Genomic DNA, 23,325 nt, shown 5'->3' on the forward strand with positions numbered 1-23,325 from the left:
TATTACCTGGGCACTTGAACATTGGTCATTAGGTCGACAGACAAAAGGTCAACAAAGGAAAAGAGTCAACATATACCGATCTACATATAATAAGTACACAAAGGAATTATTGGCCTATTCAATTGCTGAAAGAAAATAAGGTGATGTGAAGATACAGGAGCGATGTATTACGGAGGGGGAAAACTATTGTAATCCATTGATAGTGAGTCAGTGTAGGAAGGACTAGGCGGATGTTATATAACCTATACAGACAATGCTGCTGAATGTTGTTATATTACAACTGCGCGCACCAAAGCGTGGGACCGTCCGCTGCCAGTGACAGACACTGGTCATATTATAAGTCGCTCAGAGAACGGCTTCCCGCTGGATGAATGAGTGACAGGTTGAGGGCTGCGATCTCTCTTTATAATGCTTTAAACCCATGTTGGCGCTTGCTGATTGGTTCCTTTCGAGTTCATGCATTGTGATTGGCCTTATTCTCCAGCCTGTGTTAATTATACAGTACATTTTCTTCTGTTCTGTTTGCTCTCCGACTCACATCCCACTTTCTTAGTAAATCTAGGTCAGGCATGTCCAAACTACGGCCGTCCAGCTGTTGTGAAACTGCAAGTCCCATCAGGCCTTGCCTCAGTTTTCCTATTAGGGAATGCTAAAACTATGGAAAGGCATGCTGGGATGTGTAGTTTCACAACAGCTGGATGGCCACAGTTTGGACATGCCTGACCTAGGTGCTCTGTGTTTTCTTGGGAAATTGTTATGCTGCCTTCAAAGCTATTTTTATTCAATTTTTGTGTAAACTAAAGGTGGCCATACACATGCAGATTTATCTGCAGATCTGTCTGGTTGGAACAAAAACATGGTTATGGATGAGAGAAAATGACAGTTGACCATTTGCTTGGAAATGCTGGAAAACTGCCAAACTACCACTCATCCATAACCATGTTTTTGTTCCAACCAGCCAGATCTAAAGATAAATCTTACTCGTGTATGGGCACCTTTTGTGGATGAGGACCCTCATGAGCACCAACACCCTGAGAGCCCGGTATTACAGCCGGCAATAAGCACACACCGCGTTACGCCTTATTATAAAGGGTTTTATTAAAACATTCCCAAAAAACAACGTCTGTCAAATTCGCATTTAGAAAAAACGAACAATAAAAAGTAAGCATTTGACCGGTAACAATGTGCTCTTTACGGGGTTTGATTTACTCTGCGATCAGCGTGCGAACGTGACCTAGAAGCTGCTCCGTACAGTGGTTATAAGAAAGCGCGCGGAGGTCCGTGCACAGAGACGCTGCTGCCGGCCCTCCATAGATGCAGCTACGTATTAGCCAGTGGTCTGTTCCTCATTCATTGGTTACAGAGCTCTGTCGTCCCATGGGGGAAGACTTATCCAAGGATCTGATTCAGATCTGTTAGCTAGAATGCGTGTATTCGCAGCCTAACAAGCAGGTAAATGCCGCCATGATGGGCCTATTGTTTTGTGGAGGCCTGGAGCTGCAACCCCATACACCCCATTGTTAATCTGGCCCTGTGAGGACGTTTAGAACAGTCCAGATATTGTTCTAGAACATGTGTCCAATCACCTGCAGTGTGATCCTCGTCTCACTGTCTGGAATGGGCTCTGGATGCCTAAGCCACTACTGGGGATCTAACCCTGCCCGGCGTACAAGAGTCACCCCTCTTATACCAACCCGCCACTAGAAGACCACAACTATACCACCCAATGTTAGCAGAGGTGTTTTAAGGGAGGAGGAGCCTCCTCCAGCTGGGCCTCCTCCTCTGCATCGGGAGCAGTAGGGTCTAAGCACTAGAAGTCTCAGACCCTACTGCGAATGTACAAATCTCTGGAAAAATGGTGCGGCAGACATTTATCCGGTGATAACGGCAGTGATCCTGCCACCAACACTGGACTCCAGAGGGTAAGTACAAAATAAAAAAATGTGCGCAATGTGTACTGTGTGCTCCCTGTGCACATTGCACCATTAAAAATAAGCCCCTAGGTGTTAAGAAATCTATAGGACCAAGACAGTGTAAGGCATTGGCAAGACTAAACATTTGAGGGGCCAAACAAATGACACTTGGTTCCCCAGCTGTGACCCCATAATAGCTGCTCCCATCCCGTGTGATTATGGGTGTCGGATGACGCTCTGACAGTTGGGATTCCAATGAAGGAGAAACGATGGTGGGAATCCTGACTGTCGGGGCGCATACCCCACATCCCGCGATTACGGTCCATATGCGTTTGCTATAGGCTATTATAGATACAGCTTGCAAATCCGTCCCACTACGTCAGCGATGGATTGGGATAATATACTGTAGGCGGCACCCATGTAAATCTTATCTCAGGGATCGGCGGACGTCGGTCACCGCCCGGGGTATTGTCTGGCATGGACGGTGCGATTGTCCATTATTCCCCCTCGTTGCCTCCCACAATGGCCACAGAGACGTCCTGCATGTAGGAACTGAAGCACTCGTCCCGCTCTGGCCCGTCCTTGCTGCAGCAGTTCTGGGAGTCTTTCCAGGTGTCCTTTCTGGGGCCGCACAGAGTCTTCATGTACTTCTTCTTCTGTAAGGAGGACAGATAAACTAAATCCAGGTGCCTCACACCTCATGGACGCTGCATTCAGCGGATGCATCTCACTCACGCTGAACATTATCTCTCTTCCTTCACTTATATGAATACAATATAAATGTGGGGAATGTGTATCAAAGCATGGTTAAAGCAGTGTGCGCAGAGAGTGGGTGCAGTGTCAGGGGAAGTGTAGTGTGTGTACTGTGCAGGGAGTGGGCGCAGTGTTGTGGGTGCAGTGTTAGGGGTATTGTATAGTGTGTGCAGGTGCAAAGTTAGGGGTAGTGCAGTGTGCGCAGGGAGCAGTGTTAAAGATAGTGTGCGCAGGGAGAGGGTGCAGTGCTAGGGGTAGTATATAGTGTGCGCAGGGAGCGGGTACAGTCTTAGGGGTGGTGTATAGTGTGCGCAGGGAGCGGGTACAGTGTTAGGGGTGGTGTATAGTGTGCGCAGGGAGTGGGTGCAGTGTTAGGGGTAGTGTGAACAGGGAGTGGGTGCAGTGTGTGCAGGGAGCGAGCACAGGGTTAGGGGTAGTGGGTACAGTGTGTGCAGTGTTAGGGGTAGTGTGCAGAGAGCGGCTGTAGTGTTAAGGGTAGTGTGCAGGGAGTGGTTGCAGTGTTAGAGGGAGTGCAGTTTGTGTGGGCAGAGTGTTAGGGGTAGTGGGTGGAGTGTACACGGAGCGGGTGCAATGTCAGGTGTGCAGTGTGCGCAGGTGCAGTGTTAGGGGTAGTGTATAGTGTGCGCAGGGAGCGGGTACAGTGTTAGAGGGAGTGCAGTTTGTGCGGGCAGAGTATTAGGGGTGGAGTGTGCTATGCACAGGGAGCGGGCGCGGTGTTAGGGTAGTGTAGTGAGCGCTGGGAGTGGGTGCAGTGTGTGCAGGGAGCGGTGCAGTGTTAGGGGTAGTGCAGTGTGTGCAGCAAACAGGTGCAGCGTTAGGGGTAGTGTAGTGTGTGCAGGAAACAGGGGCAGTGTTAGGGTAGTGCAGTGTGTGCAGGGAGCGGGTGCAGCGTTAGGGGTAGTGCAGTGTGTGCAGGGAGCGGGTGCAGCGTTAGGGGTAGTGCAGTGTGTGCAGGGAGCGGCGGCAGCGTTAGGGGTAGTGCAGTGTGTGCAGGGAGCGGCGGCAGCGTTAGGGGTAGTGCAGTGTGTGCAGGGAGCGGCGGCAGCGTTAGGGGTAGTGCAGTGTGTGCAGGGAACAGGGGCAGCGTTAGGGGTAGTGCAGTGTGTGCAGGGAACAGGGGCAGCGTTAGGGGTAGTGCAGTTTGTGCAGGGAGCAGCTGCAGTGTTAGGGGTAGTGCAGTTTGTGCAGGGAGCAGCTGCAGTGTTAGGGGTAGTGCAGTGTGTGCAGGGAGCGGCTGCAGCATTAGGGGTAGTGCAGTGTGTGCAGGGAGCAGCTGCAGCGTTAGGGGTAGTGTAGTGTGTGCAGGGAGCAGCTGCAGTGTTAGGGGTAGTGCAGTGTGTGCAGGAAACAGGTGTAGTGTTAGGGGTAGTGCAGTGTGTGCAGGGAGCAGCTGCAGTGTTAGGGGTAGTGCAGTGTGTGCAGGAAACAGGTGCAGTGTTAGGGGTAGTGCAGTGTGTGCAGGAAACAGGTGCAGTGTTAGGGGTAGTGCAGTGTGTGCAGGGAGCAGCTGCAGTGTTAGGGGTAGTGTAGTGTGTGCAGGGAGCAGCTGCAGTGTTAGGGGTAGTGCAGTGTGTGCAGGAAACAGGTGCAGTGTTAGGGGTAGTGCAGTGCGGGAACATGAATATACAGGTAGGAATCATCAGATCTTCAGCAGTTAGGTCGACATGTATTGGGTCGACATGGGTCTAGGTTGACAGGTCATTAGGTAGACAGTCAAAATGTCGACATGGGGTTTTTCAGTCTTTTTACCCAAATGTCGACATGGACACTGAAACCTAGCACCGGGTCCCCTCACATGACGTGCTTCGGGCACGGTGCCTCGCTATGCTTGGCACTTTTATTCTCCTACCATGCCCTAGTAGATGGTGGGGCATGAAATACAGCCTGTCGGCACATCGCTTAAAAAAACTGTGAAAAACCCCATGTTGACCCTTTGACTGTTGACCATGCCCATGTCGGCCTAATGACCGTATCCCGAATATGCCCCTTTGTCTCTATAACCCTGGACAATCAGTACAGTAGTGTAATAGTAACATATGAGTATACTGTGTCCCGCCACATAGATCCTCACCTGCTCTGCTGCACACTCCAGCTTCCTATCCTGGGGGAGACTGCAGCACAAGTCCTTCAGGTTGGTCACCAGCAGGGGGAGCTGTCTCCTGGGGAGAGGTAACAAACACAGTCAGCCCCTGATAAGATCATGATGTGGCTACAGAGGGAACCTCTGATAAGATGCAGCTCTTGTGACAGCAAAGTCTACATTCTACAAGTAGGGAAACAGTGTACAGTGCATATGTTCTATGTAATGAAATAACTATGAAGAGATGCATACCTCCAAACTGTCCCGAATTTCATGGCCAGTCCCATTTGGGGACTGCTCCGCTGTCCCAACCGCAGATGGGAATTATCGGGAGAGATAAAGGGTGACATACACTTCACAGGTCATGTTGCTGTGGGCAACCAATCACATCCTGTCTACTATCTTCTAGAGGGTGGTAAATAAATAAGAAGTAGCTTCTGATTGGTTGCGCATAGCAACATGACCTGTGAAGTGTATTTCACATCTTAGTAAATTTCACCTAATGTATCAACCAATCAGATCACTGAGCATGCGCTGGACAGGGCACCTATTAACTGTACAGGTGCAGGAAACCCTCCGGCAGCTGATAGAGGGCAACATCTACCAATCAGCTTCCATTATGTATCCAGTGCATTTTATAAAATGATAGACAGCAGCTAACTGGTTGCTAACGGTAACAGACCCACCTGTCCTCTGCAGAAGCTGTGATACATCTCCCCTAATAATGCAGCTGTAGGGGTGCTGATCATAGGGTCAACAGTTATTAGGTTGACCCCAAAATGTTGACATGGGAAAAAGTTCTGCACAGGGAAAAGTTAGACACGGAAATGGTCGACGTGAGTTTTTCACAATTTTATTATGTCAATTTGTAGAATTTGGCATGTGGACCTTCAATTAATGTACCCTCACCATGCTCCAGTGCCTCACTCCACACCGTAGTCCACGTGAAGGGCAGAGTATGAAAAAAGTGCAATTTTTTTTAAAAAAACTGTGAAAAATCGCACGTTGATCTTGTCACATATTGACCTTTTGTTTAGGTCAACCTGGTCAATGTCGAGCATATAGTATCGACCTATTGACTGTCAGCCTATTATCCGGATCCCTTTTGATCATTAGCAATCCCTACAAGTAAGGAATAATGTCACTCTAAAAGTTACAGTACATTAACAGGATGTCAGCCATTGCAGAGGTCATTAACCAGCAGGTAAGCAACGGTCTACCCCACATAACTACCATATACGAGCGGCGGTAGAGGGCCAGTGGGACAAAATGTAGACTGATGCAGAAGGTAGGTTGTGCACCTGGAGGACTTACTTCTTAGTTAGAAGCTTGAACTCTCCACAGAGCTTCTCCAGGAGGTCCTCTGTTATGGTGCCGAGGTCCAGTGCCTCCACCTCTCTGTCATACTCCGGGAATGGGGCCTCTTTGGCAAAGCAGCCGTACATAGCTTTGTTGTCTTCACCACAGCAAACATGGGGAACGGTCTTCACAGTCAACTCTTCCGCGCAGAACCTGGACAAGACTTTCTCCCACTGTGTAATAAGGAGGAGATCATACCAATGAGAGGAACAGAAGGTATCACCAAGACTCAGACTATAAAATTTCCCCCTATGCAGGGCATAAAGTGGTAATGTAGAGGTGGGGGAACTCATTTCTCTATGCCAACTAATTACACCCGCTCCCATACCCCCAATAGGCAGATACAGGGTCAGTGGTAGGGTTTTTGGCATCCCCCATCAAACTAGAATGCTTTTCTGTGAGAATTACTGTGCAGGGCCGATGTGGAGGTTAAAATGTTCCACCTCACCATTAGAGGTGGTGGAACTCCGTTCCACCCCATTCCCCCTCACCTGCCCCTTTGTCACTGATCTATAACAGTACTAAGTAGGCATGGCCACTGTGGCTTGCATTGGCCCTTGACCAATGCACATGAGAACAATACGATTCACTCACTACATGTACAGATGACATCTGTTGAGATTCCGGCAGTCAGATTACCAAAGCCAGCATCCTGCTTACCTTCCCCTTGCCCTCCCTCCCCAAAGCCTATCCCACCTTCCTAGTACCACCTCATACCCCACTGTCTAAACCTAACCACCCTGCCCCCCTCCTCCCATAGCCTAACTTTAAGTCCCATCTAGTGCCTAAACTAGGAAATGCCACCACAATAGCGGTGGTCGTTATCTTTTCATCGGTTTAACAAAGCATCTTGCTATACAAGAAGGGGCTATAACAATAGGCTTACTGACCGCAGTCTGGGCACAGGCCTCATCGTTCCCCTTGCAGCATTTCTTGTACTCTTTCTCCAAGCGGCTGAGGGCCTTGGATTGACGAGAAGAGTATTTATAGCCGCTTTGGGCCAGTTCTTTGTCAGTGTGCAGACGGTATTTGCCCAACTTGCAGATGTTCTGGATGTTGCTGGATTTAGGTTTTCCTGGAGGGAAGGCCAGGCCTGGCTTCTTCATGGCATTCTGGCATGTAGGAGAGTTAGGAGGACAGGGCTCAATATCATCTAGGACACCTAAGTCATGAAGGTTAGGTACGTCTCGGGCTTCCTGCAGCATGCTGATGGGACTGTCGTAGCTGGGGTTGGGGGCATCCTCGCTGAAGCAGGCTTCCCTCTCTGTTCCGTACTTCTTGCAGCAGTGGTAATGGCGAGTCTTGACAGCAAACTCTGCTTCGCAGAAATTCTCCATAGAGTTCTTCCACTAGAAGAGACCAGACATTACTCAGACATATGCAGCACAGCAGTGGTTCCCAACCTGGTGCTCAAGCTCTCAATAAATGTCCAAGTGTTCGAGGCAACTTAAATTCTCTCCATATGCTTCTTTACAGTGAATGGTTGCCAGCACTCTGATTGGTCAATAGCTCCAGCCATCCACCAACCAGCATGCTGACAGCCATTCCTTGTTTGGCTTCATGCTGGAAGACAGGTAGTGAATACCGATTGGCCACTAATTGTGTGATCACCACCCGCCCCTACTTGGAGGCCCATTGGACTGTGGGGCCCTGGGCAGCTGACCAGTGTGCCAATATGTTAAGATGGCCCTGACTGTGCTCAAGCATGCATGGTTAGGGATTCTTGAGGACTGAAGTTGGGTACCACAGAATGACCGCACCATGCAGTAGAGGCATGCAGTCTAGCCATCAGTGAGAAATACTGTTGAAAATGTCCTACCCAAAATGGTTGCCGCCTCAGAAGTGACATTTATGAAGGATGATAGAGGAGGTGGTGGCCATTTTGGGTGGGACATTTACTAAACTGAGACGGCAGACGTGGACAGCAGTGCCAGGACCGCTGCAGTGGTCATGGCATCATGAAACCCCCGACAACAAGCTGATAGTGGGGCATAGTATACTATTTTGAATCTACTGCCAGGCCAGTCCACTTTCTACCATTGGAGTATTTGATGTAGGTATATTAAAGCATGTGGAAAGTGCCAGTCAAGAATATCCAGCTATGGACAGGGCAGTAGTTACTGCACATGTCAGGGATCAGAGAAGGCCAAGCAAGCCAGTCTCCAATCGGTATTATACACGTACCACTTCCACCGCACAGCCAAGTTGATCAGACTGAAGGCAGCACCTGGTAAACCCGGCTTCCAACTCGTTCAAGGCATTTCCTTGTCTGCTGAGGTGTGAGAACCCGCTTTTGGGAATGTTGTGTGGACCATAGGAGGCTTTGACCCGGTTCTTCCAGCAGATGCTGTCAATGTTGGAACTGGATGGTTGCCCCGGAGGGAAATCTTTCAAGTTGTTTGTAAAAGAAGTCACTGGTCTCCTGCCACGTGGACTCAGCACTTGTTCACCCTGGTTCAGAATAGGCAGCTGAACTAGAAAAGAAAAAACACAATAGAGACACGCTTCATGCTAGACAGCTATGGACACACACACTTTGAGGTTCCTTGCCTCCAGATCTCATGAGCAACTCTTCCTGATCACTTTTCTTGAGGTCATCTGGGTTATCTGATCAATGTGGGTAACTGGGGTGGAGAGAAGACCTCACCAATAGGAATCGACCTGCTCCAAAGACTGTATGATCGCATTGCACACGTTTATGGCGACCACCAAATAGAATGGGATGGTTCTCTGCTTTAGAGGCCTTGTTTGATTCCACCCTTTAGATAGTTCATGGATTTAATACCAGTTTATACAGCCAGGGTGATAACTGGTAATGGTCGGCAAACGTCACTGCCCTTTGGCGCATGCATTTTGGCTGCGAGCTGCCTGGGATGGAAACCTGTGGCCAACAATTTTGTCAAGCAGTAGTCTTCTTAGGACACTTTGGGTGCTCGGCATAGTGATGGCCACCGATGGCTCTACCATTCATGTGGGATCTTGTTATGGGCAACCAAAAAGATTCTATCTTATCTTCTAGAAGGTGCTAAATAAATAAGTAGTTTCTGATTGGTTGCCCACAGCAACAGCCCATGTGAAGCAGAACTGCACCCTTAGTAAATGTCCCCCACCTCATGTACAGTACTTTATCATTTTGGCTCCTTTTCATTCCACTTGGCACACCTTTACACCGGATATATTCACACCCGACCGCATGGCTGTGAATTCACTAGTCGCACTAGATTATCAATAGACTGCGCATGGGTAGTGATCATCGCACGCATGCGCAAGGCCGTCCTGCGATAAAATTCTGCTACTTTATTGATTGCTGGCCGTATCCAAGTGTATTGACATGAAGCCGGCGTCTGTGGGTGGTAACAGACGTTTTCTGGGAGTGTCACACAGGGCGGGATTTCACTCAGACTGGGCAGCGGCTATCTAATCGCAGAGCGCTGCTAATTTCGCACCGCAGGTCTGAATAACCCCCATAGACAGATCTGAATGATGATAATAATAACTTACTTGAACGTTGATCCACTGGCAAACTGGGCATAACTTCTCTTTGGAACATGTCGAAGTCGTCGGCATTAGGAACCTCCTCTGCTGAAATAAATACACATTTGTTGATCTCTTCATCCATTATGATGTGTAATACGTAAGAACATGAGGCTATGTAGCAAATTACTGCTCAGAACTTAAATAAAATGATACAGAAACGAAGATCTTTAGCCAGTAGCAGGTAGGAAATAATATATGACGCACCCCCATTCTGAAGAACGGTGCCGGGGTGTCCCCACCCCAAACATTGCAGCTGACCGGGGGCTGCGAACACTATCACGTCAGTTTCTGCACATGAGCAGATCATACAATATGCGACGGTATGCGCTACACTATTTGGGGGCTCGTGTCGACAGGAGTCTATATCTGGTTGCCCATAGAAACATCTCATCTGTAATAGAATAAGGGGGTATAACATGTGACAGTTTGTGTCCTCTGCTATACAACTACCCAGCATGCTTTGGTACTATATCATATAGTCACAGTGTATTCAGTACAGGGCCCTGTTCCCTTTCTATTTCCCCAAAATACCCTCTGATCTATGTAAGGGGAACAGCTGTGCCCAATTACTGCTTCCTTTCTGTATTTTCGGTCTGTACAGGGCAGGTAAATGCTGCCACGACTCCTCATAGGCATGACTCAACACCTGTCCATCGGAACCAGGTAGCGGTGTCTGGCCATGACTACCACCCCTGGACGGTGGGTTTAAACCATCGGTACAAACCTATCGATGGTTAAATGCTGTACATTAGCAAACCTTTAACATTGGGTTACCGCAACTAACGGTGGCCTGCCATCGATGGTGAAAAAGAATACTTGCCCTCGGCCATAGGCTATGCCTAGGAACAGGTCATGGCAACACAAGTGCATCAAGGAGGCATGGCCACATATACCAGGACTGGGCCCTACCCATACCATTCCCTACATCTGCCCGCTCACACCAGCTCTGTTATATAGCTCAGTGCTTGTGTTACACACAGTGTATGTACAAAGGTCTCAGAGATGTATGGACACCTGAGTCCCTGCACACTCGGCCGCGTGGATGTATACAAGGGAAGGACTCTGTAGTAGCCAGTTTGCATAAAGGTATGAGGGGATTATGGTAGTGTGGGTTACCTGTCATACAGACATCTACCAGCAGATGGCAGTGTTTTGTATGCCTTTATCATGTCTGCAGAATATTCCTCCTACTGTAACTCTATTGGGAGTAGACACGATGAAGGTAAACATACATTAGGTCAACCACTAAAGGTCGACACATGTAATAGGTCAAGGCTTAGGTCAACAGGGTCAGAAGGTCGTCACAAGCATTAGGTCGACAGTTAAAAGGTCGACATGAGTTTCACCTTTTTTTTTTTACAGACAGGCGGAATTTTATAACCTACCAACCGCTAGGACGCGGAGGGAGAATATAATAGTGTGCCGAGCGCAGGGAGCCATGTGGGGGGATGCAGTGCACAGACAGGGCGCGGAGGGTGAATATAATAGTGTGCCGAGCCTAGGGAGCCATGCGAGGGGATGCAGTGCACAGACAGGGCGCGGAGGGAGAATATAATAGTGTACCGAGTGCAGGGAGCCATGCGAGGGGATGCAGTGCACAGACAGGGCGCGGAGGGAGAATATAATAGTGTGCCGAGCCTAGGGAGCCATGCGAGGGGATGCAGTGCACAGACAGGGCGCGGAGGGAGAATATAATAGTGTGCCGAGCGCAGCGAGCCATGTGGGGGAATGCGGTGCACAGACAGGGCGCGGAGGGAGAATATAATAGTGTGCCGTGCGCAGGGAGCCATGTGGGGGAACGCGGTGCACAGACAGGGCACGGAGGGAGAATATAATAGTGTGCAGAGCGCAGGGAGCCATGTGGGGGGATGCAGTGCACAGACAGGGCGCGGAGGGAGAATATAATAGTGTGCCGAGTGCAGGGAGCCATGCGAGGGGATGCAGTGCACAGACAGGGCGCGGAGGGAGAATATAATAGTGTGCCGAGCGCAGGGAGCCATGCGAGGGGATGCAGTGCACCGATAGGGCGCGGAGGGAGAATATAATAGTGTGCCGAGCGCAGGGAGCCATGCGAGGGGATGCAGTGCACCGATAGGGCGCGGAGGGAGAATATAATAGTGTGCCGTGCGCAGGGAGCCATGCGAGGGGATGCAGTGCACCGATAGGGCGCGGAGGGAGAATATAATAGTGTGCCGAGCGCAGGGAGCCATGCGAGGGGATGCAGTGCACCGATAGGGCGCGGAGGGAGAATATAATAGTGTGCCGAGCGCAGGGAGCCATGCGAGGGGATGCAGTGCACCGATAGGGTGTGGAGGGAGAATATAATAGTGTGCCGAGCGCAGGGAGCCATGCGAGGGGATGTAGTGCACAGACAGGGCGCGGAGGGAGAATATAATAGTGTGCCGTGCGCAGGGAGCCATGCGAGGGGATGCAGTGCACCGATAGGGCGCGGAGGGAGAATATAATAGTGTGCCGAGCGCAGGGAGCCATGCGAGGGGATGCAGTGCACCGATAGGGCGCGGAGGGAGAATATAATAGTGTGCCGAGCGCAGGGAGCCATGCTAGGGGATGCAGTGCACCGATAGGGCGCGGAGGGAGAATATAACAGTGTGCAGAGCGCAGGGAGCCATGCGAGGGGATGCAGTGCACCGCTAGGGTGTGGAGGAAGAATATAATAGTGTGCCCGAGCGCAGGTAGCCATGCGAGGGGATGCAGTGCACAGACAGGGCACGGAGGGAGAATATAATAGTGTGCAGAGCGCAGGGAGCCATGCGAGGGGATGCAGTGCACCGACAGGGCGCGGAGGGAGAATATAATAGTGTGCCAAGTGCAGGGAGCCATGCGAGGGGATGTAGTGCACCGATAGGGCGCGGAGGGAGAATATAATAGTGTGCCGAGCGCAGCGAGCCATGTGGGGGAACGCGGTGCACCAGGTCCATGTCGACATTCGGGACAAAAAAATAAGAGAAAACTAATGTCGACCTTTTGACTCTGTCCACCTTAGCCAAGTCAACCTTAATTTGGTCGACTCAGTGACCCATTCCCGTGCAAATGTAGACTGTAAGCTCCAAATAAATGTACAGAGCACAATATATGGCGTAATATTATCCATCCCCTCTATCCACATTGCAGCCTCTGTGTGGCGCTGTTTCCCCTCCTCCCATAGACATCGGCTGGTGCTGCTCGGAGGAACGCCTGCCCCTATTCCATGCACTCTCCATAATCATTAATAAAAGGATTATCCAATGTCAGAACAATGTAACATGCGCCAGAAGGGAGGGAAAATATAAGGACTGAGAGCAACTGCTGTAGTGCCAGTTACACTGTTCTCATAATGTCCTGACAGGCCCGTGACTGCCAGCACTGCTTATATATACACATGGCATGCACAGATAGTACAGAGGACAATCCTCATATTCCTGTCCATACCATCAGTGCTATAGGACAGATGCATCCTCCGGCACACTGCTTATATACATGGTATATACAGATAGTACAGAGGACAATCCTCATATTCCTGTCCATACCATCAGTGCTATAGGACAGATGCATTCCCCTGCACACTGCTTATATACATGGTATATACAGATAGTATAGAGGACAATCCTCATATTCCTGTCCATACCATCAGTGCTATAGGACAGATGCATCCTCCTGCACACTGCTTATATACATGGCATGCACAGATAGTACAGAGGACAATCCTCATATTCCTGTCCATACCATCAGTGCTATAGGACAGATGCATCCTCCTGCACACTGCGTATATACATGGTATATACAGATAGTACACAGGACAATCCTCATATTCCTGTCCATACCATCAGTGCTATAGGACAGATGCATCCTCCTGCACACTGCTTATATACATGGCATGCACAGATAGTACAGAGGACAATCCTCATATTCCTGTCCATACCATCAGTGCTATAGGACAGATGCATCCTCCTGCACACTGCTTATATACATGGCATGCACAGATAGTACAGAGGACAATCCTCATATTCCTGTCCATACCATCAGTGCTATAGGACAGATGCATCCTCCTGCACACTGCTTATATACATGGTATATACAGATAGTACAGAGGACAATCCTCATATTCCTGTCCATACCATCAGTGCTATAGGACAGATGCATCCTCCTGCACACTGCTTATATACATGGCATGCACAGATAGTACAGAGGACAATCCTCATATTCCTGTCCATACCATCAGTGCTATAGGACAGATGCATCCTCCTGCACACTGCTTATATACATGGTATATACAGATAGTACAGAGGACAATCCTCATATTCCTGTCCATACCATCAGTGCTATAGGACAGATGCATCCTCCTGCACACTGCTTATATACATGGCATGCACAGATAGTACAGAGGACAATCCTCATATTCCTGTCCATACCATCAGTGCTATAGGACAGATGCATCCTCCTGCACACTGCTTATATACATGGTATATACAGATAGTACAGAGGACAATCCTCATATTCCTGTCCATACCATCAGTGCTATAGGACAGATGCATTCCCCTGCACACTGCTTATATACATGGTATATACAGATAGTACAGAGGACAATCCTCATATTCCTGTCCATACCATCAGTGCTATAGGACAGATGCATCCTCCTGCACACTGCTTATATACATGGCATGCACAGATAGTACAGAGGACAATCCTCATATTCCTGTCCATACCATCAGTGCTATAGGACAGATGCATCCTCCTGCACACTGCTTATATACATGGTATATACAGATAGTACAGAGGACAATCCTCATATTCCTGTCCATACCATCAGTGCTATAGGACAGATGCATCCTCCTGCACACTGCTTATATACATGGCATGCACAGATAGTACAGAGGACAATCCTCATATTCCTGTCCATACCATCAGTGCTATAGGACAGATGCATCCTCCTGCACACTGCTTATATACATGGTATATACAGATAGTACAGAGGACAATCCTCATATTCCTGTCCATACCATCAGTGCTATAGGACAGATGCATCCTCCTGCACACTGCTTATATACATGGCATGCACAGATAGTACAGAGGACAATCCTCATATTCCTGTCCATACCATCAGTGCTATAGGACAGATGCATCCTCCTGCACACTGCTTATATACATGGCATGCACAGATAGTACAGAGGACAATCCTCATATTCCTGTCCATACCATCAGTGCTATAGGACAGATGCATCCTCCTGCACACTGCTTATATACATGGCATGCACAGATAGTACAGAGGACAATCCTCATATTCCTGTCCATACCATCAGTGCTATAGGACAGATGCATCCTCCTGCACACTGCTTATATACATGGTATATACAGATAGTACAGAGGACAATCCTCATATTCCTGTCCATACCATCAGTGCTATAGGACAGATGCATCCTCCTGCACACTGCTTATATACATGGCATGCACAGATAGTACAGAGGACAATCCTCATATTCCTGTCCATACCATCAGTGCTATAGGACAGATGCATCCTCCTGCACACTGCTTATATACATGGTATATACAGATAGTACAGAGGACAATCCTCATATTCCTGTCCATACCATCAGTGCTATAGGACAGATGCATCCTCCTGCACACTGCTTATATACATGGCATGCACAGATAGTACAGAGGACAATCCTCATATTCCTGTCCATACCATCAGTGCTATAGGACAGATGCATCCTCCTGCACACTGCTTATATACATGGTATATACAGATAGTACAGAGGACAATCCTCATATTCCTGTCCATACCATCAGTGCTATAGGACAGATGCATTCCCCTGCACACTGCTTATATACATGGTATATACAGATAGTACAGAGGACAATCCTCATATTCCTGTCCATACCATCAGTGCTATAGGACAGATGCATCCTCCTGCACACTGCTTATATACATGGTATATACAGATAGTACAGAGGACAATCCTCATATTCCTGTCCATACCATCAGTGCTATAGGACAGATGCATCCTCCTGCACACTGCTTATATACATGGCATGCACAGATAGTACAGAGGACAATCCTCATATTCCTGTCCATACCATCAGTGCTATAGGACAGATGCATCCTCCTGCACACTGCTTATATACATGGTATATACAGATAGTACAGAGGACAATCCTCATATTCCTGTCCATACCATCAGTGCTATAGGACAGATGCATTCCCCTGCACACTGCTTATATACATGGTATATACAGATAGTACAGAGGACAATCCTCATATTCCTGTCCATACCATCAGTGCTATAGGACAGATGCATCCTCCTGCACACTGCTTATATACATGGCATGCACAGATAGTACAGAGGACAATCCTCATATTCCTGTCCATACCATCAGTGCTATAGGACAGATGCATCCTCCTGCACACTGCTTATATACATGGTATATACAGATAGTACAGAGGACAATCCTCATATTCCTGTCCATACCATCAGTGCTATAGGACAGATGCATCCTCCTGCACACTGCTTATATACATGGTATATACAGATAGTACAGAGGACAATCCTCATATTCCTGTCCATACCATCAGTGCTATAGGACAGATGCATCCTCCTGCACACTGCTTATATACATGGTATATACAGATAGTACACAGGACAATCCTCTAATTCCTGTCCATACCATCAGTGCTACATCCCATGTGAAATAGAACTCCCACCTTAGTAAATTTCCCCCATAATACATAGTTGCCTACCCTCCTGCATTCTGCAGAAATCTCCCTCTCTCCCTCATTAGTCTAGCAATCTCCCTCATGTCACCTAGCCCACATTACAGTTACATCATAGTTACCTCCCGTCCTGCATTCTGCAGAGACTCCCTGACATAGCAGCAATCTCCCTCTCTCCCTCATTAGTCTAGCAATCTCCCTCATGTCACCTAGCCCACATTACACTGTTACATCATAGTTACCTCCCCTCCTGCATTCTGCAGGAGACTCCCTGACATAGCAGCAATCTCCCTCTCTCCCTCATTAGTCTAGCAATCTCCCTCATGTCACCTAGCCCACATTACACTGTTACATCATAGTTACCTCCCCTCCTGCATTCTGCAGGAGACTCCCTGACATAGCAGCAATCTCCCTCTCTCCCTCATTAGTCTAGCAATCTGCCTCATGTCACCTAGCCCACATTTCACTGTTACATCATAGTTACCTCCCCTCCTGCATTCTGCAGGAGACTCCCTGACATAGCAGCAATCTCCCTCTCTCCCTCATTAGTCTAGCAATCTCCCTCATGTCACCTAGCCCACATTACACTGTTACATCATAGTTACCTCCCCTCCTGCATTCTGCAGGAGACTCCCTGACATAGCAGCAATCTCCCTCTCTCCCTCATTAGTCTAGCAATCTCCCTCATGTCACCTAGCCCACATTACACTGTTACATCATAGTTACCTCCCCTCCTGCATTCTGCAGGAGACTCCCAGACATAGCAGCAATCTCCCTCTCTCCCTCATTAGTCTAGCAATCTCCCTCATGTCACCTAGACCACATTACACTGTTACATCATAGTTACCTCCCCTCCTGCATTCTGCAGGAGACTCCCTGACATAGCAGCAATCTCCCTCTCTCCCTCATTAGTCTAGCAATCTCCCTCATGTCACCTAGACCACATTACACTGTTACATCATAGTTACCTCCCCTCCTGCATTCTGCAGGAGACTCCCTGACATAGCAGCAATCTCCCTCTCTACCTCATTAGTCTAGCAATCTCCCTCATGTCACCTAGCCCACATTACATTTATTATAACCCTTTCTCCTTAAACTTGATAGCGCTCATTTTTTTCCCCACATTACACTGTTACATTTTTTTTTGGGAAAAAGGAATGAGAGATAGATACATTTACATTGAATCATCAGCGCCATTTCCCAGCACATTACCAAGTACAGTAGCTCTTACTAACTGCTTTGGGGCTCATCTACATTTGGATATCAGTCATTGTAAAATATTCCTCTCAGATGTAGCAGTACACACCCACGCTTCTAGGTGCCACGTTCACAATCTCTTTTCACAATCTCTCCATATATGGAACTAGACACGCCCTTTGGTTGGCGCATGAAATGCCCCCTCAAAGGGGCACTGTGCAAAATTCTACTACCAACTATAATCTCCCTGAAACTAGTTTTTAAAAGTAGGCAAGTATGCCATAATGTCTACACCACAATGTTGACATGGAGCAGAATGTTACCTTGCTCATTCATTAGGTCAGCATGTGACTTTCTAGATGAACTAGATGGTTAAAATGAGGCTGAGGGGGTGGAGTAAGGGTCAGGCTGTAGGAGGGGAGGTCATAGTAAGGCACAAGGGGTAGGATTAGGCTGCAGGGGAGTATTGGGCATAAGTAGTAGGGTTAGGCTGCAGGTGGGGGGGGGGGGTATGTATTAGGCACAAGGGATAGGAATAGGGTTAGGCTGCAGGAGGGGAGGGTAAGGCAATACCACCAGATAGCTACAACCAGACCTGGAAGACACAATGGAACCACCCGACCAGGTGAGTCACCACCAGCAACATTTTTGACATTCTAATCACGTCAACATTTTATTAGCGTTGACATGTTGAGCGCCAAGCATGTCGATATTGCACCTATATCTCCTCATGTCACAAAAATATACTGAGCCCTTCCAGCAAACTGTTCCAGCCAACACAAACATCACTATGTATACAGTGCTCCTAGCCCCAGCCCTCAGCCTGGAGCACAGGTTAGGACAGGAGAGCACATACCTGGGTAATAGGTGAGGTTGGCAGCATGACACCAGCCCTCACACACAGACGGTCCTGGCATGTCAGCATTACTGAATCACTCCGCACCGGGAGGATTAGTGCAGCCTGGAGGGTGAGGTTATACTGCTGGGTGGGATCTGCCCGACATGTGGATGAACCACATAAACAAACAGATCCACAAACCCTGTAAAAGTCTTCTGGGAGTGGAGAGCAGTTTGAGATGTGATAGCAAAACCATTCAGGAGCATAACCCCCAACTGTCCTCAACCGAAGGGCTCTGTACCACCTTCCCGGTCAGTGGCATACCGGTGCCATGATCAGCTGCCACGTGCGAGCCGCAATCAAAGGGAGAGCAATGGTCCCATTTAAGACCTGGTTGCAGGGCAAATTTGTTCTCCAAATGGGCAAACCCATGCTGCGCTGCAGGTGGGGCAGACGTAACGTGCAGAGAGAGTTAGATTTGGGTGAGTTGTTGAAACTAAAATCTAAATTGCAGTGTCAAAATTAATCAGCCAGTATATACTCTAAACCAGGTATGTCCAACGTTTGCCTTCCAGATGTTGTTAAACTACACATCCCAGCAAGCTTTGCCACAGTTTTGCTATTAGAGAATGCTAAAACTATTGCAAAGCATGCTGGGATGTGTAGTTTCACAACATCTGGAGGGCCAACGTTGGACATGCCTGCTCTAAACAGAAACAAAATAACTCATCCAAATCTAACTAATGCTGTGTACACACGGGGTAATACCCAACAGCCAACCAGAGTGGCTGCCGGTACACGAGCTCTGATTGGCTCACCAGATGGTGCTGCATTTTAATTGGCTGCCGGCATTTGAATAAGCCTGCACTCCGGGACCTCCGGGCTGCAGCTCAGCGGAAGAGGAGATGGGGGAGCAGTAGCCGGGTTACAGTAAGTCAAGTGAGGAGGCGGCCGAAACTGCAATTGAGTCCCAGGCCCCAAAATTCCCTGTAAAGCCCTGTAAAGCATTAATATTTTAGGAGGAAAGTAGGTTTTATAGCCAAAATGCTTTTTGGTTCTTCACGCACACAGATCATTTTGTTTCTATAGACCTATTGCAGGGGTGTGTTGCATGGACTACTGGGATGCATCATGGTAAAACCAACACGTTTTGCCCCAAGTTCTCTGACCGAGACAGCTATTGCAGCATGGAAATTGTTGATGGCTAATTATCACAAAACAATTAAACTTTGGCAACGAGGTGCGCAGTATATGTGCCAACAGGGAATACACAGAGCTGGGAGTGCGGTATGACACAGACGGCATCATATGTACTATTTATTAATCACGTGAACTGTGTATCAGTAGGGTATAATGTGTCACACGGGTTCGTAACCACAGGAAATTACATTTGTGTCTATTCTGAAAAACAAACACCATAGTAACAAACTAGGTCATCCCCAGATAGTTCATTTACCATATCATTCAGCATAGCCAGAGTTTTGCCATTTTTGTTCGCTATTTTTGTTATTTCAAGTAGGGCAGGCAGGACTAACTATAGAGGGTGCAGGGGGATGCAACTGCTATGGGGCCCAGCCGCTGGGGGGGGGGACCCAACAGGCAATCTCCTGCATGCTCTATAGTTATGGCCCTGCCTACAGTATTTCGAATATTTAGCCTTCTTTTTTACATTTAGGCAGTGCGGTGCTGCGCTAGGGGCCAGGCACATACTTCTTGGTATTGTAGCTTGTAGGACTCAGAGCTGGGAGGCGGGGTAGGGTCAGCTGTGTGGAGACTAGGGGGCTCTGCAGCGGTCCTCTTCTGTTGCCGGGCGCTTGCTGAGATATTGTTACAAGCGGCCACCCAGCGGCTCCTTCTAAATAGGAGCGGTGGTCTCATGTATGGGATACATAGAGTCGGATTGCTGCAGGCCCGCTTGTAGTCACCACCGCCTGGATCCAGAGCTCACAGGATGCCGCACTCACTCAGGAACAGGTAACTGGATAGGGTGGAGAGGTGGGCGACCCGGTACCTAGAGATTCTGCTACCTACAATCTCCTGCGTGACATTTTCTCTCACTTTTGCTTGCACCTCTACATTTTATGTCATTTGAGCTGCTCCTGGCAATAGAATCGCCATCGGACAGAAGAGGGGACACGTGCGCACCATTCTGTCGGAGCCCACCGCCGGCTCCCCTGTAGCCCCTACTAACCCTGCCCATCTCCCTGAAGCAGAGACAGGCAGGGAATCCGCTCCCCCCCCCCCCCCATCACTATTTGCCAAGGCAATCTAATGGATACCTACATAGCTGTAATTAGCTGCACAGACGCCAGACAGTAGGTGTGAGTAATGGGCAAGACTTGTGGAATAATCACTACTACACTGTACTGTGCCTTCATTACCGCCTGTCCCAGAAAATGTTACAAGTACTGACCAAATAGACAATAACATTCAGCATTTTCTGCATCAGCGATACCCCGGGTTCTAAGGGGTACATTTACTAAGCTGGGAGTCGTATTAAACATGGGATGTTGCTATGGGTAATCAAAAAAGCTCTGCAGTAGTTGGTTTACCCCCTTTGAATAACACAGCAAGAGGCCAGTATTGTGTAACACGGGTTATAAAAGTTACACACTTGGAAAACGTCCTAACAGAGCTACCTCTCACTGATGCACCACGCGTGTCCACTGCGTGGGCTGATTCGCAGGGGCGCGCTAAGGGGTACATTTACTAAGATGGGAGTCGTATTAAACATGGGATGTTGCCTATAGCAACCAATCAAAATCATAAGCAGTTCTTTATATAGCGCACACATATTCCGCAGCGCTGTACAGAGAATATTTGAACACTCACATCGGTCCCTGCCCCAGTGGAGCTGACAATCTATGTTCCCTACCACATGTACACGCACACACAGACATTCTAGGGTTCATTTGTTGGGAGACAATTATCCTACCAGTATATTTTTGGATTGTGGGAGGAACCTGGAGTACCCGGAGGAAACCCACACAGGCATGAGGAGAATATACAAACTCTGCCCAGTTAGTGCCATGGTGGGAATTGAACCCATGACCTCAGCGCTGTGTGGCAGTAATGCTAACCATTACACCATCCGTGCTTCCCCGATACAGATCCAGTAACATAGGGGCTGATGTGGCCACTCAGAGCAACAAGCTCGCAGTCCGATCACCCTTCATACTGTGCGGCAAAACCATTAACAAGAACGGCTTCAGAGGATGCATCACTTCTGGTGTGAGGCTGACAGCTGTTCCGACTATTGTAGAGACACCGTGATCCACTGCCCCAATAAAACGCATCCTATAATCTACAGGATAATTATCCGTCCAGTCAATATGGTTTCTGCATTTCACATTGGAAACCTTTGTGCTGGGTGTGTAGCCACTGTCTGCTACAGTATAAGGTGCCCGTGAGCCGTCCAGGGCTGCTGTGCCCACTGCCAGCTGTATGCTGGAACCACAAGTATCTATAACACTTTGTGCAGTAACAGCCGCAATACAAGCAGGACACGAAAGCGATTGGCTATTAGCATGCATCTAATCAGGTTCTGCAGTCTGCCAACCAAATACATTCCTTTCTCCGAATGAATCATATGCTAAAAAACATGCCAGAGACACAGACAAAATAAAAGCAAAATCTATTTAGGAAATGAAAAAGACACAAAGTGCACACATCAACCTCTGCTCCCAGTACTGGTGTGTGACAAACCCTTCTATGGTCCTGTACACAGGAGAGTACGCAGAGAGGGCTACCAGGGACAGATTCATGGTTGTGGGCACTGTAGTACCCCCAGCTCACATTATGCCACACAAAGAACCCCAATTTACACATCAGTGTCCCCCAGATTATATAATTCACCTATATGTGGGGGCCCCCCCCTGAGCAATTGATTGTTAATCTGGCAACGACGGCTAGAAACCTTAACCCATATAACGCAGAAGAATAAAACCTGAGTTCTCCCTGAATAGCGACGGTGTAACAGTAACCAGAGCATAGTAATCACATACATCACCAGCTCCCTACATGTAACAATACACAACACAGCTCTAGAGAGCAACTTATTTCATGGCAGCTTTAAAGGGCTACTTTATAAGCCAGCCAATCAGCTCCTACCTGCCATGTCACAGACTGTGTTTGAAAAATGTCAGGCAGGAGCTGATTGGCTGGCTGTTTATCACTCTCTATTTTATCACTTTTGAAGCTTAGAGAATGTGGCCCTAAGACTTGGCAAGAGATACCTACCAACAAACCAGCTTGAGTCATTTTCCAAACACAGTCTGCAACATGACAGTTAGGAGCAGATTGGTTGGTACTTTCCCCCTCTATTTTATTTCTCTCCAAGGCTTAGTAACTAGTGAGAGGGATCGTTCTGTGGGACACATCTGTATATAAGCAGGGTGATCTAGGCTTACCTGTGTGCCCCAGGCACAGCAGCGCGGAGAGATGGGCAGCCAGGATCCACATTGCCGAGTATGTCATCATGATATCGGAGCTGCAGCTGGAGGAACACTTTCCTAACTGCTGCTGCTGGATGTCTGTGTCTGGATCACTCCCCACTATATAAGAACTCAGCAGCCCCTCCCACTTCCCTGTGTGACGCGCCCGTCTGTGGTCACTGATCCCAGCTGGTGCTGCTGCTGTGTGATCAGGGTTACAGCCCCGGGAACAGGCATAAAATAGGATTTCTCAATATGCAACAGAAAACTGTGCAATAATCTGATTAATCATACCCAAACCACATAAACCAGCACACCTGAGCGCCTCACACTGAGGCAACTGTGCCACTGTGCCATCGGAGGGTAGTAGTAGTTTGTTTATTTATAAAGTGTCTGCAGCGCCGTACATAGCAAACAAGTGTCTAGATCCCCTTCAGTTTTGACAATTTTCCCATCATTCCCTGGGTCCACGTATATCTGGAGGG

General features: G+C 48.4%; 1 protein-coding gene across 2 annotated transcripts; it reads right to left on the minus strand.

Moving 5' to 3' along the window:
- Window positions 1-1,078: 1,078 nt before the first annotated feature.
- Window positions 1,079-22,968, minus strand: ECM1 (extracellular matrix protein 1). 2 transcript variants are annotated; one of them, XM_083165906.1, is made up of 7 exons: window positions 22,817-22,968; window positions 9,628-9,708; window positions 8,311-8,600; window positions 7,017-7,475; window positions 6,082-6,299; window positions 4,759-4,846; window positions 1,079-2,569 (listed from the first exon to the last, which is right to left on the minus strand). In XM_083165906.1, the coding sequence occupies exons 1-7, from the start codon at window positions 22,884-22,886 to the stop codon at window positions 2,411-2,413; spliced, it is 1,365 nt and encodes a 454-aa protein (XP_083022032.1). In that variant the 5' UTR covers window positions 22,887-22,968; the 3' UTR covers window positions 1,079-2,410. The 2 variants fall into 2 exon arrangements, with proteins under 2 accessions (XP_083022032.1, XP_083022033.1); XM_083165907.1 differs by having other exon boundaries at window positions 9,628-9,705; window positions 22,817-22,965.
- Window positions 22,969-23,325: the final 357 nt, after the last annotated feature.

The sequence above is a fragment of the Crinia signifera genome, chromosome 12, assembly GCF_055691185.1.
Source record: "Crinia signifera chromosome 12, ASM5569118v1, whole genome shotgun sequence".
NCBI classification, from domain to species: Eukaryota; Metazoa; Chordata; class Amphibia; order Anura; family Myobatrachidae; genus Crinia; species Crinia signifera.

Coding starts and splice junctions, on each gene's coding strand:
- ECM1 (XM_083165906.1), bottom strand. CDS start 22,886: ATGATGACATACTCGGCAATGTGGATCCTGGCTGCCCATCTCTCCGCG. Junction 9,709..22,816: donor GCTGTGCCTGGGGCACACAG/GTAAGCCTAGAT, acceptor TATTTATTTCAG/CAGAGGAGGTTCCTAATGCC. Junction 2,570..4,758: donor TGGAGTGTGCAGCAGAGCAG/GTGAGGATCTAT, acceptor TCCTCCTTACAG/AAGAAGAAGTACATGAAGAC.